Source organism: Larus michahellis, chromosome 5 (assembly GCF_964199755.1).
Source record: "Larus michahellis chromosome 5, bLarMic1.1, whole genome shotgun sequence".
Classification (NCBI taxonomy): domain Eukaryota; kingdom Metazoa; phylum Chordata; class Aves; order Charadriiformes; family Laridae; genus Larus; species Larus michahellis.
In genome coordinates, this window is record NC_133900.1 from 43115103 (window position 1) to 43132626 (window position 17524).

Below are 17524 nucleotides of genomic sequence, written 5' to 3' on the forward strand. Positions count from 1 at the left end.
AACAGTAATTTTCTGCGTGGCCTCCATTTTTGGTCAGGAAATACGTCATTCTTTTTACAAGTGAAACGAAAATGATTTAAATGAGGACTGTCGTTTTAAGCCTGTCACAGGGGAAGCCTAACTGAAATCACTGGTCAAATAAGTAAAAATGTGACCACATCTGCCCTGCCCTTAAATTATTAAATGACGCTGGTATGCACCGAGGAAGAAACTGAGCACTGGGGGAGACTTACCCAAAAGCTTTGTCCTACATCTACCCTGCTCTAATCGTTTACATATGCACAGAAAAGAAACACGCAAATGAACTCTTAACTACCTTACATCCCTATAACACATCTGTGGTGAGAAGCCAGAAGGTGATGGTAACCCAGGTAACGACTGCTAATTGCCTTTAAATACAAGGAAAAATCAATAAGATTGGCCTGAAGTGGCATGGCTACTGAGGCCACTGACAGCTTAGGCTGACCCTGTAAATTGGAAAGCGATAAATAGTTAAAACAATCGCCCTGTGGGGGAGCATGCAGCATTGTGCAGAAGGATGAGCCCTGTGTGGAACATCTACATCACAAGGAAAAGTTTCCGTAGCTGAACATTAATAGATACTGAGGGACTTACTGAATAAAAAGCTAAAAAGTAACTTGGTGTAAAATGCTAAAAATGAACATGCATCTAATTAAATTTCTTCTCACAAGGCCTTAGAGCATCTGAGGAAAGAACAACAGGTGAGGTGAATCAAGAAGCACCGTGAATTGTGCCATCCCTGAAAACATTCCAGGTCTCTGAGCAACCTGACCTAGTTGAAGATGTTCCTCCTCATTGCAGGGGGGTGGAACTAGATGACCTTTAAAGGTCCCTTCCAACCCAAACGATTCTGTGATTCTATGAACAACGGCAACAAGAATTTTAGCCCAAGAATATCAGAACAAATGCTGGCTTTAACTGAAATGCTGCAGAAGTTTCACTATGTCCATGAGAAGTAAACAGAAAAACCCAGTCACTAAGGACAGAACTCAGCACCAGAAGAACAGAGGGAAGTGGCCCAGCTGAGATAAGTACCACCAGAGACCATGAGATATTTAGGAACCTCCTCTCCCCCCCAGAAAATTTATTCAGACCTCATATATTATTCCATAAGATACTTGACACAGAAGCCAGGAGCAGTACGCCTGAACCACAAAAGGTTATATTCTCAACAGTTCCATTTTTCAATGCGTAATCAAACATGCTGCACCAAGCTCTACTTTTATTCTTCTGGAAGTACAGACTAAGAGCAGGTTTAAACAGCATATCATTTATTATACCTGGTGAATAAATCTGCCTCTTTTGAAATTACATTTCTCTGTAGAATCTCTCTCTTCCACAGTTTGATTCACATATACACATTGTTTGGCTACTATATTGAAGTTGCTACTAAATTTACAAAATCAATGTCTAATAGAGAATTTTGTAGGTATAGTATTGTGGATTTCCTAGCTGGTTCTGCAGCCTAATTAATAAAGTCTACTTAATATTTATGCAAATAAGAAGATAATTCAGATGAAACCAACTCTATATTCAAAGCTAATTACTCTTTTCTCATTTACATCTAGTTTTTGAGTATTAAACTACACAATTTTCTTACAAAAAATTAAAACACAGATCCCCTCAACCCCTCTTGGATAACAACCTTCCACTGTCAAGGAAACCTAGATGGATCCAATTTCACAGGATTTTCAGCAAGGAATTACACTCCCTTGATGAAAATCAGGCAAACACTTCAAGCTCAAATCAAGAGATCTTTCTTGTTCTGGAGGGGTTTTTTTGGAGTTTTGGGCTTGAGATAAAGATCACAGAATCATGGAATGGTTTGGGTTGGACAGGACCTTTAAGAATCATCTAGTGATAAATCATTCCTACACTGTTCAGAACTTTCATATAGTTAGCAGAACTTACAGCTAAAGCACAGCTTCCCAGTTTATCATCACTGGAGGAAAACCCGTACTGCTATTGGCTGGGATAGCGTTAAATTTCTTCATAGTAGCTTATATAGTTCTGTGTTTTGGATTTGTGATGAAAACAGTGTTGATAACACAGGGACATTTTAGTTATTGCTGAGCTGGGTTTACATCAAGGCCCTTTCTGCTTCTCAGGCTGCCTGATCCAGTGGGCTGGGGGTGCACAAGAAGTTGGGAGGTGACACAGCCAGGACAGCTGACCCCAACTGACCAAAGGGATATTCTATACCATTTGATGTCATGCTCAGCAAAAAAAGGCTGGGGAAAAGAAGGAGGAAGCGGAAACGTTCAAAGTGATGGCATTTGTCTTCCTAAGTAACCTACCCTGCTTTCCTGGAGGTGGCTGAACACCTGCCTGTTGATGGGAAGGAGTGAATGACATCCTTGTTTTGCTTTGCTTGTGTGCACACCTTTTGCTTTACCTGTTAAAATGTCTTTACCTTAACCTGCGATTTTTCTCACTTTGCCCCTCTTCTTCTCTCCTCTATCCCACTGAGGGGGAGTGAGCGAGCGGCTGTGTGGGGCTGAGCTGCCTGACGGGGTTAAACCACAACAAAACCATTTTCCATTGTTTAATTATATTTTAGAATGACCACTAACTACTATTAACTTGCTCAGTCAACATCTGTAGATTAGACGTGGCACCATGGAATCTGTCTTTGTCAAACAGATAATTCATAAACACATTTTACTTTCTCTTTGAGAAGCAGATGGTATCATTTAGTATAAAAAAAAAATCCTTCCTTAGACTCAAATTAGATGCCTGATCATTTGAAATGACTTCTAAATTTCATTTGCATATATAAACATAAATTATCTAGTTACTCACATGACTATACTTCCACATATATTCAACCATAATTCTAGTGAGGAATATAACAGGAAAAAGTAGTATGTGCTAATGACTACAATTCAGCATTAGTATGTGCTCATGTCCCATTAGCTTCATGTGTTTAACATGATGCACTGAATCAAAGACCAGTCTTTGCCCTATGCAGAACAGCCTATACATAGCTATTAAGAACATAGATTGTGATAATGCTCAAGTCCTGAATTAGGACCCCAAGAAACACTAGACACTGAGCAAAGATAGGAAGACACAGAACTGCTTCTAGTCAAATTGCTTAATCAATGTTAATACATATTTATGTATTCCCATCAAAATCATTGGAACTAACCATACATACATACGTATGCTTACAGAATCACAGTATACATAGACACTGTCAGTACAGAGACAAGTGACTCATGAAGAAAGAATTTGAAACTGTATGTTTTCAATTGTATCCACTAGACTTTCAGAAGTGAAAAAACTGTAAATACTATTGCATAAAATTATGAGCTTTCAAGATCTGGATTGTTTTCAATTAAGGAAGAAGCTAGAGTTCCACCTGAAATTGAACACAAAGGTTTTAATCTTTAAATAAAGTAGACAAAGGTGATAAAGCCTGCGGATAATATTATAAGTAAGTTGAAAATAATAACGGAAAAATGTTTCCAATACTATTTATTTGAGTTTTGCTGAAATATTTCAGAATTTTTTGATTTGGATGAAGGTACAACATCTTAACATCAACAACAAAAAAAACCAAATAAAATGAAATTATATAACTGATTTTATTAAATGCTTTAAATTTATTACAGTGTTTTTATGAGTTAATTTCTTTTTTATTTTTTCCTGCACTGCTGTTCAGTATTCAATTTACTTGCTTAATGAAAAAAGCAATTTGGAAATGATCGTAACCTGCTTCCTACTCCACAAGCTTCCCTCCTTCTTTCACTAAGAGAGAAAAATATTTCTGTTCATAAAAATTAATAAGGCGTACTTGCAATTTTCAGATCATCCACCTTTGGGAAAGTGGCATTGTGAAATAACCACTTCGAGGGTTCATTTTTAAAGGGAAAGGAAAGTTTATTTTGAAAAGCCTTAGCTGAAGTTCTGAAAATACAGAAGATATTTTACTGAATCTGTACACAAACTGTACACAAAAAGCACATGGCAGAGATGGAAAAAAAAAAGTGCAGTGTACATTCCAGTTTGCTTCCCACCAAAGCCAGACTTGCCATCCACAGTCTAAGGAAGCAGAGAGTTGTGTCTTCCTACCACAGCTGTGCTCACAGGACAGACCAAATAAACCCCTACGAAGGGAACCAGGTCCACAGAGGAAATGCAAGGCACTGGAAATTGAGGACTTGAATATGTCACGGGAAGTGGCTTTGTACTCTTACAAAAATAATTTGTTATATTCTTTACTTTCTGCTGTTTCATTATTTTTCATTTTCCACTGCTAAAGTCTGTATCTTCACTGAAGACCAGATGGAAAATTTTTCAGCTTTAAAAGGCTAAGACTACTAAGCAAAATCCAAACTGATTTGAAACAAGATTTCAGTTTCAAAATGTTCAGAATGAAAATGAGGTTTTTCAGCCTACAGCCCCCAAGTTGGAAAGACATTGCCAGCAAAAGCTTATACTGAATGTCATTTAATTCAGAAGTGGGGGATAGAAAGAGTAATGGCTGAGAGAGCTGGAAGCAAAGAAAATGAAGAGGAAAGCTTGACAGGCCTCAAGAGATATTGTTTTATTTCCTGTTGTGAAGATTACTGTTCTGTAGCCACTCACAACGTTAAAGGACACACAGTATCTTCCTCAGCTGTTTATATGCCTGGTTTTCTTATGCACTTCATCAACTAAGCAGCAGTCTTATTTTTGAACAAGTTTTAATATTAATAATGTTAAAACATGCTAGCACTACTGGTTCAACTGTTATGAACTATATTCCCAGTTCATCATTTCTAAGTCCCATCTGGTAGACTGGAACGCTTATCTCTGAAGTATCAAACTGACTTAAATGTTGACTAGCAGTCAAGCAGAAATCAAAACATGCAAATTTGCACATATCTAAATTCCTTAACAGCTACCACCTATTACTAGCAACACCTAAACATTAATAGTAATTAAATAAAATTTAAAAAGAAAATAGTAATAGTAATTAAATATGGGGATAATATACTTGGAAATCCTTCTTTCATGACTCATTGCTTTTTAATTTTCTTTTATTTCTCTGAAATAAAAGAATTCCAAATGAAAGTGAGCTATAATAATAATAAGAATCTAGGACATTAAGTAAACCATAAAATTTGTGACTTTCAGTGCTGGCTTTTTGTGTTTGCTTCCTTAGCAGAAACTTACATTCTATATAACCTATATAGTCTACCACTGAACAAGATAATTTTGCCACATTAAGTAGGAGCTTTTTTCAATAGAACTTCAACAAATTTCAAGCGTCTTCGTCTATAACTCTCCTCACACTCTTTGGAATACTACAGTGGTTATAAACAATTTTTCATAGCTTAGATGTCATCACGTCCATGTTTCAACAATTACTGGAGGGCAGTACTTCCTGACACCTCACGCTTCTAGATAGGAAAATGTTGTGCCTATTTTAAACTTAATAATGAAATTGGACCCGGCATATTTAACGGAATATGTTTCAAATAATCAGTTTTGCTGTAGTCTGAAAATGTCAATACAGTTGAAGAAAAACAAGAAAAACAGTCTGAAGCCTTTACATTCAAGTATCAGTTCTTACTCACCTGGGGATGTCTACTGATGTAATGCATTTATTTGAATGAGCAAAAACTGCAGAATTAAAATTCTCGTCAATGAGTCACTTTATTCAACTTCATACAATGCACAATAACTCCACTATGTAAACTGTCAAGTTTACATTGCCTTAATATCTACTATCAATGGCTTTTTGCATGCAGAAACTCAACCGCTGCTTGCAGCATCATGTTAAATATATGAAGATAATTTTAAAATTGAGCTGTCTAACACAAGTGCTATACTTTGTTCCTGTTACAGGCAGGAACAAAGAGCAAACAAGATACCTTTAGAAAATGTCCAGCTGTATTCAACGGGGACCAAATGCCACTGCATTGATTAAGATCACAAACACCGTAAGTAATCCATATTAGGACATTTCCAGCTTAAAGGACTTTATCATTCACAAAACATCAATACTGATTTATAGACACAGCATGCAAGTCAGAATGGACCATGCATAACATAAAAGATGAAAAAATAGCACATGGAAAGAGTAAACAGCTACAATATCAAAGGGTTTCACACACTGAGGTAATGCAATCAATGGCAAACACTACATTTTTAAAAATAAATTTAAGACCTCTGAAGTTCATCTGAGCATGCCACCGTCATGAAATGCAACTTTTCACTCACCAAAGTAGAGTTATGTGAAGCATCACCTGAGACCTCGGGTGTTCTTGTGCTGTTTGGAAGTCTGTGAGGGTTACGAGCTATCGCTTGGCACCAGCCCAACATTTTCTCCTTCCACTTATCCCTTCTCAATTTCTGAAATTCTGAAAATAATTTAGATTCCCTGAAACATTGACACTTTGAATTTATTGCGTGTATGTCTCTGGATGCATGCCTTTAAAAACAGCTTTTAAGTTATATCTAAACAAGTTAATAAACATATTTTTAGAAGAACATGTTTATTTAAAGTATGCCGAAGGGTTACACCATGCAGGTTAGAAAGGAACCATGCACTTTGAGCACACCTTACATGCATTAATACTATTTCAGTGTCAGAAAGTTCAGTGCCTTCTCTCCACGTTAAATCTTTCTCAAGCTGTCACTTTAATTAAAAAAGTGTTATTTTAAAGGAATTTTACTACAAAATAACGGAGAGACTGGCACCATTCCTAAAACCATATAACATTTGGATGCAATACCACACATTCCATGAAACAACTAGAAATAGCCCTAAAACAGTAGCAGATATTAAATACAAATCAGCGGTGTGAAAACACACAAGCATGTACATACTCATGCCCACATACAGCAGAATACCTGGCTTGTCTTGAAGTGTTACACTAGGATGTATTGTAAATAGCAAAAAGTAATGTACACACACCAGCAATAAATGCCACATGCCCACTATTAGTTGCACGTGGAGCAATTTTTAGTTTGTAAGAATAATAAAATACTTTTTAAGCCACGATAACACAGTCTGGAAATACAGCACAAGTAAGGTTTTTAAGTGTAAGAAACCTTAAGTATTTTAATATTTCTTTTTTTATTTAAAACATGTTATTCTGTAATATCATGAAACACAAACCCCAAAAAGATTAACCTACCAGATTGAGTGCCCTGTACTCTAAACAATGTTAGCACTAGACTGAATAGATCTGGAACATACAATAATGCTAAAGACCTTACAGATAAAGTAGCACCTATTTAATGTGATTGATTATTAGGTACTTGTAAAGTAGGTTTATTTTTTCTGCAATGCATCTCCATGCAGGACACAAGACATGCCTGTGTTTACAGCAGGTTTTCTTCTTCCCAGGTTCTGATTCTGACAAACTACGGCCCCATTTTGAATAACTACTGCTCTAGTGTTTCTGCACTTACCATCAATATGTAATTCTCAAAGCACAAAGCTGTACAGGACAAAACTGCATTTCTCCACACAACCTCACGGAACTGACAGTAAGCAATAAGTGGAAACTAGCCTTAGCTTGCTTTATTGCACTGGAGATGATTAGATGAATGAGTCTACGGGTGAACTGATTCTTATTAATTTTTCAGTCTCTTGAAATCTTAACATGAGATAAAAGAAAGTATATGCCAGTAAAGCATTAATAACATGAAGACTGCCACGCAATATGTTTACTGCGGAGTCAAATCCTTTTTTCCATAATAAAAGGTTTCAGTTGTAGACTTTCAAGAACTGAGTACAGGGCATGGGTACAACCCAGCAAAGGCTTCACAATGAGAAATCTAACTGAAGCGCTGACTAAACTCATTGTCACCAACTTAGCAGCAGCTCTGATTTCCACTGGACCAGAGCATCCACTCCCTTGCAAGCCCTACAAGACTTTTTTTTCCTTGTTTTTGTGAATGCATCTACCAAACTGATTGTTTTTGAGACTAAAGTACCAGCGAACAGCTCATGCATTTAAACACCTGTACACAGATATAAAAAATGAATCCAGCTTTTAAATGCTTTTCATGTATATCCAGCATTTAATGAAGTACTTATAAGTAAAACTGGAGAATCAGCAGAAGTATCAGAGGACAAGCATACGCACTTGTCCTCCTCTGCAATATGAGACAATCAATCACAATTTTTATTTTTTCAGTCTTCTACTGCAAATTCTAGGTAATTTCTACATCATTTGTGCTGAAACACTATTCATCAACTAAGCAGGACTGAAACAACAGTGGAGTCTGACTTCTAACTAAACCAGTCTCCATCCTGTTCCCCTGCTTTTTAAATGGGAGCACATAAAATCTTCTGAGAAAGTAAAATGTCTTTTTGAAACTATTCTGATGTCTCTGGAATTTTCTGTTTTTCATTCAAAATTTCAGGCAGAAAGTATTTCAATATTGTTTAGACTTTTTAAAATGACACAAACCATTTGTTTCTGCTGCTCTGGAAGCCGTGATGGTGGTTCTCACCTATTGCCCAGTTAAGTGGAGTTTACAAGCAGAAGAGGGGAGTTGTATCAGGTACAACACCGATCAACTCTATTAAACTGGATGAAAAGGGATGAGCTGCTGCTGCTGCTGCTGCTCTGTTTTTGACTGCACTTGGGGCTGGGCAAAGAGGTACCACTTGCTTTACGGCTACCAAGTGAAGTTTGTCAGAAAGACATTGAGCCAATCTTTCCTGCCACTTGAACCTTCGTAGAGAGACGAACAGCTCTGGGGAAGTGGTTCTCCATTTTGGTAAAAACAACCAGTAAAACATTTCACTACACGCAGCACTTATGAGCAGATTTAATTTGTTAGGACTGCTGAACAGCATTCTCTCACAATCAGTAAGTTATTGCTTTGCATTTTTTGTGCAGATGCCTGGAAACTAGAGATTAATGCTGGCAAGAGGAAATAAAAAATCCTAAAAAAATTTTAAAAATCCCCACAAAACGCGTAATTGGAATAAATGTAAGAATATTTATTTTCCCCAGTTTTCCCCAGAAGAATACTATATGAAGATTACAGCCCAGAGGAATGTATGTATAAATTTTTGGCTTGCTATGTCTGAAAAGATCCCAGACTTCACTGTTTCTCTGAATGCACACCATGAACAATAAAGCTACATGTTCAGCTGGAGCAGCTCACTGCTGGGGAGCCCTTTATTGCTTTGGTTCTTCCCTGAATAAAGAGTATGAACTTGGGAAAAAAAAAAAGCATATAACTTTTAAGAAAGTCTTCACTCCGATTTTAAAATAATATTTAAAAGATACTTCTCTCCAGGACATTGGTCAGATGGAAGACTCCATGACCATCCTCCCACAAGAATATCCAGTCTTTCTACTACTGAAAAAACAAACAAACAAAAACATCAAAATGCTCACTCTCACACTTCCTTCTCTGAACGGAATACACACAAACATAGAATCATAGAATCATAGAATTGTTGAGGTTGGAAGGGACCTTTAAGATCATCGAGTCCAACCTTTAGCCTACCCTGACAAGAGCCACTTCTAAACCATGTCCCTCAGTGCCCCATCTACCCTTTTTTTAAACACCTCCAGAGATGGTGAATCCACCACCTCCCTGGGCAGCCTATTCCAATGTTTAATAACCCTTTCAGTGAAAAAATGTCTCCTAATATCTAATCTAAACCTCCCCTGACGTAACTTGAACCCGTTTCCCCTCGTCCTATCACTTGTCACCAGGGAGAAGAGGTCAGCCCCCATCTCTCTACAACCTCCTTTCAGGTAGTTGTAGAGGGTGATAAGGTCTCCCCTCAGCCTCCTCTTCTCCAGGCTAAACAACCCCAGCTCCCTCAGTCGTTCCTCATAAGGTTTGTCCTCCAGGCCCCTCACCAGCTTTGTAGCCCTTCTCTGGACACGCTCCAACACCTCAATGTCCCTCTTGTAGCGAGGGGCCCAAAACTGAACGCAGTACTCGAGGTGGGGCCTCACCAGTGCCGAGTACAGGGGGATGATCACTTCCCTAGTCCGGCTCACCACACTGTTCCTGATACAGGCCAGGATGCTGTTGGCCTTCTTGGCCACCTGGGCACACTGCTGGCTCATATTCAGCCGGCTGTCAACCAACACTCCCAAGTCCTTTTCTGTCGAGCTGCTTTCAAGCCATTCTGCCCCAATCCTGTAGCGCTGCATGGGGTTGTTGTGACCCAAGTGCAGGACCCGGCACTTGGCCTTGTTGAACCTCATACCATTGGTCACAGCCCATCGGTCCAGCCTGTCCAGATCCCTCTGCAGAGCCAACCTACCCTCAAGCAGATCAACACGCCCGCCCAGTTTAGTGTCATCTGCGAACTTACTGAGGGTGCATTCGATCCCTTCATCCAGATCATTGATAAAGATATTAAAGAGAACCGGCCCCAGCACCGAACCCTGGGGGACACCACTTGTGACTGGACACCAATTGGATTTAACTCCATTTACCACCACTCTCTGGGCACGGCCATCCAGCCAGTTTTTTACCCAGCGAAGAGTAAGAAGAAACATGTTTTTGCAAAGGCAATAAAATTAACCTAGTATAAGATAAATGGTTGAAAAGATACCCTAGGAATAAAACATATGACTCCCAAGTTCCTAGAGCTCTAAGGCCAGATTAAAAGTCTGCTACACCTACTGATGAGCAGCTGCTCACGTGAGTAGTTATCTGAAGCTTCCTTGCGAACCATCATGCTCTTGATCCCTTAGTAAGAGGGAAAACTTCAGGTCTTCACTGAAGACCCTTTCTAATATTTTATTACTGCTTATGAATTATTATCTTACCATTATTTTAAGCTAGTATTTTCATATAGCTTTGTGTGTCAAGCTACTTTCTTTGTTTCTGATTGTCTACCAAATTTTCAATTAAACTTTCAGCCAAAAAGAACCTTCATTGCTTCATGTTTCAGTATACAGTGAATTCTTCCAGAGATGTGTTTAATGGAGAGAAGTAATGCAAACTGCACCATCTCTAGAGTCACGTAGTCCTCACATTTGGGGCGGCTATAAGCCAATTCAACCTGAGAATACAATTCTACACATCCCATATAAGCATACAACGTGTAATACTACACAGTTTGGGTTTGATCACAGATGAAATGAAAAAATATCTTAGTCTAGGGAATATTCTACAAAATTACTCTGCACAGCTGGATACTCCTGGTACTTAGAACTGACAAAGAACCATAAACCCCAGGCAACAACTGTAGTTCAGTATGACAAAGGTAACTACTTGAAGTCATTACATTATGAGTTTCTACACAGTCTAGACAGGTATATGGCATTTTAACAATTTCCAGCAGAACTTCTATAATGTCAGCTGGCAAGAAGTCTAGATTCTCAAAGTTTTACAACCTTTTAAACACATGTTAGTTTAGAGGTCCATAGAGTCTACCTGAGCCACAAATGTACTGCAGAGTGTATGCCCAAGATCAACGCGTGCCATTTACCTGCGGCAACAGCCCTCCAGGGATCTGCAAGGCGACCCTTACAAAGAGTGACACCACCATCACCCCTCACTAAGTGATCAATCACTCGGTAAGCTTAATTCAGGAATATAATTAGATTTGGGTAAGAAAGGCCTCAACAAAGGCTGAATTAAGATGAAGCACATGAGAAGGTTATGCTTTTTCAGTCCTTACTAGCATCTAACAGCTACCATAGAACAGCTGGAAACTGAACACAAAACATACTGTTCCTTATCTAAGCTAAATAATTTTGTTCGAAGATTCCCAACAGCAATCAAAGTGATGGTATTTGTCCAGCAACTAAACACACTGCATGACTTGGCAGATCATCAAAATATTCCATGAATAGAGCTGCAGGAATATTGAAATGCAAATAGCCTTCAACTGCTGAGCTCTGTTAAGAGAAATACAGTCCCTGTTGTTCCTTGTGTAAGTCTTATCAAGCTGTGACTTCCAATCAATTATTCTAATTTGAAAACAAACATAAATTCATGGGATGGATGCACTAGAAAGCTCTGATAGCTTGTGCTATTTTTGCGTCACAAGCGAGCCATAGGCTTTTCTCAACCAGCGAGTCAATATTATCCTACGACTGCAGTGTTTCATGAGAACAGTTCAGTCTAGCCATAACGTAACACCATAATGGCTCTAACTCTCTATGTTTACACATAAGAAGCTCAACCTCAATTTTGAAAATTATCTCTCTATTAACAAAAAAAAAAAAAGAGAAAGTCTTATTAGAATATATGTGATCATGCCAATAGCTGTAAAATATTCCATTCCAGTACAACTCACTGGTAGCTCTTTAATGTCAGGGTGGAAAAAATTAGTTTCCACCTACAAATTTGATAACTGTCAGTAAAAACTTCTTCATCAAAAAGGGCCACCTGCCCCTCCAAACTGAGGAGTAATTTTGTAAGAAACAGATGAGTCCAGCGTTTAATTAACATAACTTGCAGCGTCAGTAGCTTCAAAGGCCATCAAGCTAGTAAAATGTTCCTGACTGATACCTGCAGCAATTAGCTAGAATATATACCTAATGTGCTAGCCTCATTAAAAAAAGGCAGAGACCAATAAAAAACAAGTACACTTGTCCACAAATTACTTAGTTGACACCAAGAATTACAGTACTGATCAAGATACCAGTTTTCTTGTATAGCTACTGCATATACACAACCAAGCTCCCCTGCATTAAGTGGATGTAGGAATCTGAATTCAAACATGGTCTCATATTTATTAATGACTGATTTCAGAAGTGCTTCTAGTGCACTAATTGAAGAGCAAACCCAATTATGCACAAGTAAATGCATTTCCCTAGCTGTAAAGACAAAACAGAGTTGTCATTTAACTTAGTTATGCTTACCAAATGTGTCCCTTCAGCACCTCTTAAAAGTATAACCACAGTATCAGCACCCCTCTTAGAGCATTAGAAGTTTTATTGTAATCAAGTTTTCTAGAACTTGCTTCAATTGTTTAAGCCTGCAAAGTGTCAACTACAGCATCTGCTTAAATTACTACCTTTATTATCCAATCAGTTTTCAGAGACTATAAAGTGGCTACTTTGATGCTCCTGTACCATAATTAACCATATCATTATTTCCAACTAAAGCCAACCTATGTTTTGCTCTTTTCTGTTACACCGCCAATATGTATTTTAAGTTGTCCTTAGCCCTTCAAGATGCTGATTCCTTTTTGTCATAACTAAGGATCCAAATTTCACTCATTATTTAAAACATTTTAATCATTGAAAATAAATCAATTTAAGATGACTGGTACAAAATTAGTGCAGCTAACATTGCTTTGTCTAACCACTCCATAACCACTACACTCAAAGAGTGACAAGAAATCTTCCCAAAGCTTTCAAAGAAAATAGTCTTTTGGTTTACTAAAAATACAAAAATTGTGGGTACGTTTGTCTTTATAGTCATACATATATTTATTTTTTTATTTTTTACAATCAAAAGTATCTCTTGTGTAAAGCAGAAAGCGATTTTAAATCATTCAAGGCTCTTTAGAGAAAGCAGAACATTTTTTTTTTCCCTGCTGCTAAATTTTTAGCATTGTAATTCTACTCTTTCCATATTTGATAAGTACAAGAAGAAAGTGTTGAGAAATTAGGAGGAGAAATGTATATTTATGGCTACTGATTTAATATTTAAAAATAATTATAATCTTTACACATGTTGATACTGCCGAATCTGTATTTGCCTATGCAGAGTTTAATTCTACTTTTTTTTTTTACTTTTTACTTTACTTTTTACCTTCACTCATCCAAGGTTAGAATGAGTACTCGGAGCTTTCAAAAGCAATGCAACAGTCTGTGCTCCTGGTATGTTCCTGCCTACAGGTGAGTGACGAAAGGGTGCCTAATCCTTCCCTCAGGATCTCTCCACATAAATTCCAGACTCCCAAGTAGAAAGGAGAACGGTCTTGAAACAAACACATATTTAAGAACAAGAACAAAGTGCATGTTTTTGCTTTGTGAGTTTGCATTTAACTGTGCATGATTGCCAGGCAGCTTAAACCGAAGATTCAATCAACAATAAAGGCATGACTGGTAAGTGCACATGTTGAAATCATACTGAGCACTGGAAAATCATACTGGAAATTCTTCAGGGAGGCCACAGAAAGAGCAGAAAGTGTAACACGGAAAAAAATCCACTAGAAGGTAAAGCATTAACTAAGTTATGCATGCAGTTATCCAAATGCAGGGGGCATAAGACGCTAAACGAAGTCCTTAACAGACTTTGTTCTGCATATGTAAAAGGAAAAGTCTCTCTCGCAAAGCTTCTCCTCATTCTTATGTGGTTTATTTAGAGAAGAAGGGTATATTTATGGTGTAAGATTAAACCACTTTGAATCAGGCAGAGCTCACTAAGTAAAATACAAAGATGAAGACATAAGTAGCTTCTTTTCTTTAATCCAATAAAGGTTAGATATCTGAAAGACATAATTTAACCGCTCAACAGTCCTGTTTCAAAGGATGGATAATTAATACTGAATTTAAATTTACTTTTAAGAACAAAAGGAAAATCACATTAAATCACATTTCACTGAAGTGCCAGAAGTACACACACGCTTGACCATGCTTGGTCTAACGGAAGAAGTATCTCCCCTGTGACAGAGCAGTATTTTTAACAGAAGTTCTTCTGTCAAATACAATGTTCTGGGTAGTCATAAACCATCCTCTCCTTTGACAACCCTAAACACAGAAACTTCGTGTTTGTGAGCAGTTTGGTTACTGCTCCTGTGATAGGTCTGTCATATAGCACTTAAACTAGACGATGGTCATCAGTGCTGGAAATAAAGACATATCCCGTTGCTTAGATACTATTGCGCTTCATAATGCTACCTGTAACAACTCTATTACAGGACAGACTATATCAGAAGGTCGCTGCTACCTTATCTTTGCTGGTCTCTTAAATTTTTCTTACATAATTTCAGACAGTTTTCAGAATCTCTTTTAGGGTAACATCAGAATGGCAGGAATGCAATCACTGCACCCCAACAAAATTCCAGTAGGATCATTTTCTATATAGAAGCAAGATGAAATAGAATTATTTTTTTTTTCAATAAAAACTTGAGAATAATAATTAAGTCCATTACACCCAGCATATTTCCTGCATTTATTCTCTGCTGACTCTTTAAGAACAAGAGAGAACGTGGTTATATATTATTGTCGATTTTTTTTAATTCACAGTGCTTAAGCGGTGTATGTACAAGTGTGTTTCATTATTTGTTTTGACTATTTCTGCTTTATTTCCCAAACAACCATGGTATAAAAGCACTACCATTAAATAAATGCTCATCCAATAGTGAGTAGTAGGTTAACACTTTAAAATTATATTTCTGTCATATTAATTAGGTTTTCCTGGTTTGCCTCATTTTTAAAAAAGCCCTATAATAAATTAGGTTCAGGCTTGATTTGAAACTATTTGAAGACACTCTTAAGAAACCCACTAATTTCTGTTTCGAGTGCCATACTAATATTTACCCAATCTTCTGGCACCTCTCCAGATTCATTATCTATTCAGAAAAACATTTCTATTTATTTCATTAAGTTAACTACAAACATAAAAACTAGAAGGGATACGTAATCCTTCAATTCTTTTTTTCCCTACTTTATTTCTCCAAATATTTCCTGATTTACTTTTTGACAGCAGCCAGAGCAACAAGAATAATTGCTTCCAATAATTATGCCACCATAATTATTAATGTCTAATGAGAACCCCATTTAAATAAATATTTATTTTGTACCTAGGCATTCACTTCTGAGGCCCATTTTTGTATTTGTTTTCTAGAACTTGCAGTTGAAAAATATCACGGTATAATTATTCAGAAGTTTATTCACATAATTATTAGCTTTTAGGTTAACATATACTTTACTTATGTAAGGGACTGGTTATTTAAGCTGTTAACAGTAATTGCAGCATTAGGCCAGTAGGCCAGTAATTATTTATAACTTAAATAACCGGAATCCGTTTATCCTGAAAAACCCTGAATAGGCCATCTGTTGTGATTTCCTCCCAGCAGAGGTCAGATCTTAAGTCACGATCTTCATAATATATATCACAAGGTGGAGGTATGAAAAAGGATTATTTGCAATAGTATATTTCAGTTAGTTTAGTGGTAACAGCTATTTAATGGTCTTATTTAACACATGTTAGAAAGGAATTTTCTGTCTTCAGCAGATCTGTTACAAGTTTTCATGAAACCTAATTTGGCTCTTATATCAACTTAATAGACAGTATACCCAGTTAATCTTTTATGACAACATAAGCCGTCTTCAAAATATTTAGCAGAATTTTATTATAATGCATACAACTTAACTTTCATAAGTTTTTTAATAAGTAGCTTCCAAAAGAATCTAAAATTTTACTTTCTTTAACTGATTTCAAGTCTGTAATTGTTAACAAGAAAATAGGTACACCAGAGTTTCCAGAGGTGACTCTAAGTTTTCTGTCAACTAGCATTCAAATAAACTATTTCATGACTATTCATCAGTCACAGGATACCTCCAAATTTGAATTGGTGGATATGACAGTATTGCTCACTAATCAGGAGCAAATTCCTTACAAACATTATTTATTAAAAATAAAAATAAGGAGCCAGAAACAAAACAATAATGTTTTATAAAATGATCTAATAGAAAATGAGGGCAAATGACTAACGGTACTGACAGCTGAACAAAAATAAAAACATTATAGCAGGCCATAATGATTTATTAATTATTTTCCATAGAGAATACTGATTTTTCCTTCTTTGGGAGATGCAAACAATACAGTATATGTAGTTATCATAAGCACAACACTTGTGGCTGCCAGTAAGCTAAGATTCACGCAGATCATATACACATCACATCTAAAATACGCTATTCTTTCCAAACCTTTAAAAAAATAAAAAATTTAGTATTTGTTGTGTTTGCTAACTGAAGCGTAAATCAAGGCACAGCATCAGTTTCTCTCTTCTAAGTGCAAAATAGGTATCCAGCCCCTTGCAAGTATTTTCAAAAAACCTCAACAAAAGAAGATATTAGCAAGGATACTGACAAAATATCATAAACTTATAAAACTGAGATCTTGAGGAGATCTGAGGAGATCTAGAGTGTACAGGAGAAGACAAACACAATGCTCGATGGCACAGCATTGCTCCCTGGCTCCCTTTAGCGACTGGGTGAACGACGCAAAGATTTACACACAAAGATTTACAACCCTGCCGCGGCCGTGGTGCAGCAGCTCAGGCAGCTAAGTCTCATCCTGTACCACCCAGAATGTTTGTCCTCTGCCTCTGACAATTCCCCGAAGCATGTCAACTTGCAGTTACAACCTCCTCCGACTTTGCTACCAGCCATACTGCTTTCTTTTAGGCTACACTGAACACTGGCGCTGAAGTCGAGACAAAAGCAGGCAGTATAGCGTGGTGCAGAGATACCCATGGCAGCTGTGGGACGTGACCCGGCACAGCTATGTAACACCGTGCGTTCCTGTACAAAGGCCCCGTTCCAAAAGCTGTTTAACTGCTATACCGAAGAGCAGCTCCATGGCTAAGCCGTAAGTCTTGCCC

The 17524-nt window shown here is 37.3% G+C and overlaps 1 protein-coding gene across 4 annotated transcripts in view; it reads right to left on the minus strand.

Annotated features, from left to right (window-relative positions):
- The window catches only part of MARCHF1 (membrane associated ring-CH-type finger 1), a 243211-nt gene that overhangs the window by 89614 nt on the left and 136073 nt on the right, over window positions 1–17524 (minus strand). For 3 of the 4 annotated variants that reach the window (XM_074589808.1, XM_074589809.1, XM_074589811.1), the window contains one exon: window positions 6235–6374. In XM_074589808.1, the coding sequence (XP_074445909.1) occupies window positions 6235–6336 (102 nt within the window). In that variant the 5' untranslated portion in view covers window positions 6337–6374. The remainder of the gene's footprint in view (window positions 1–6234; window positions 6375–17524) is intronic. The other variant, XM_074589810.1, reaches the window with a different exon arrangement.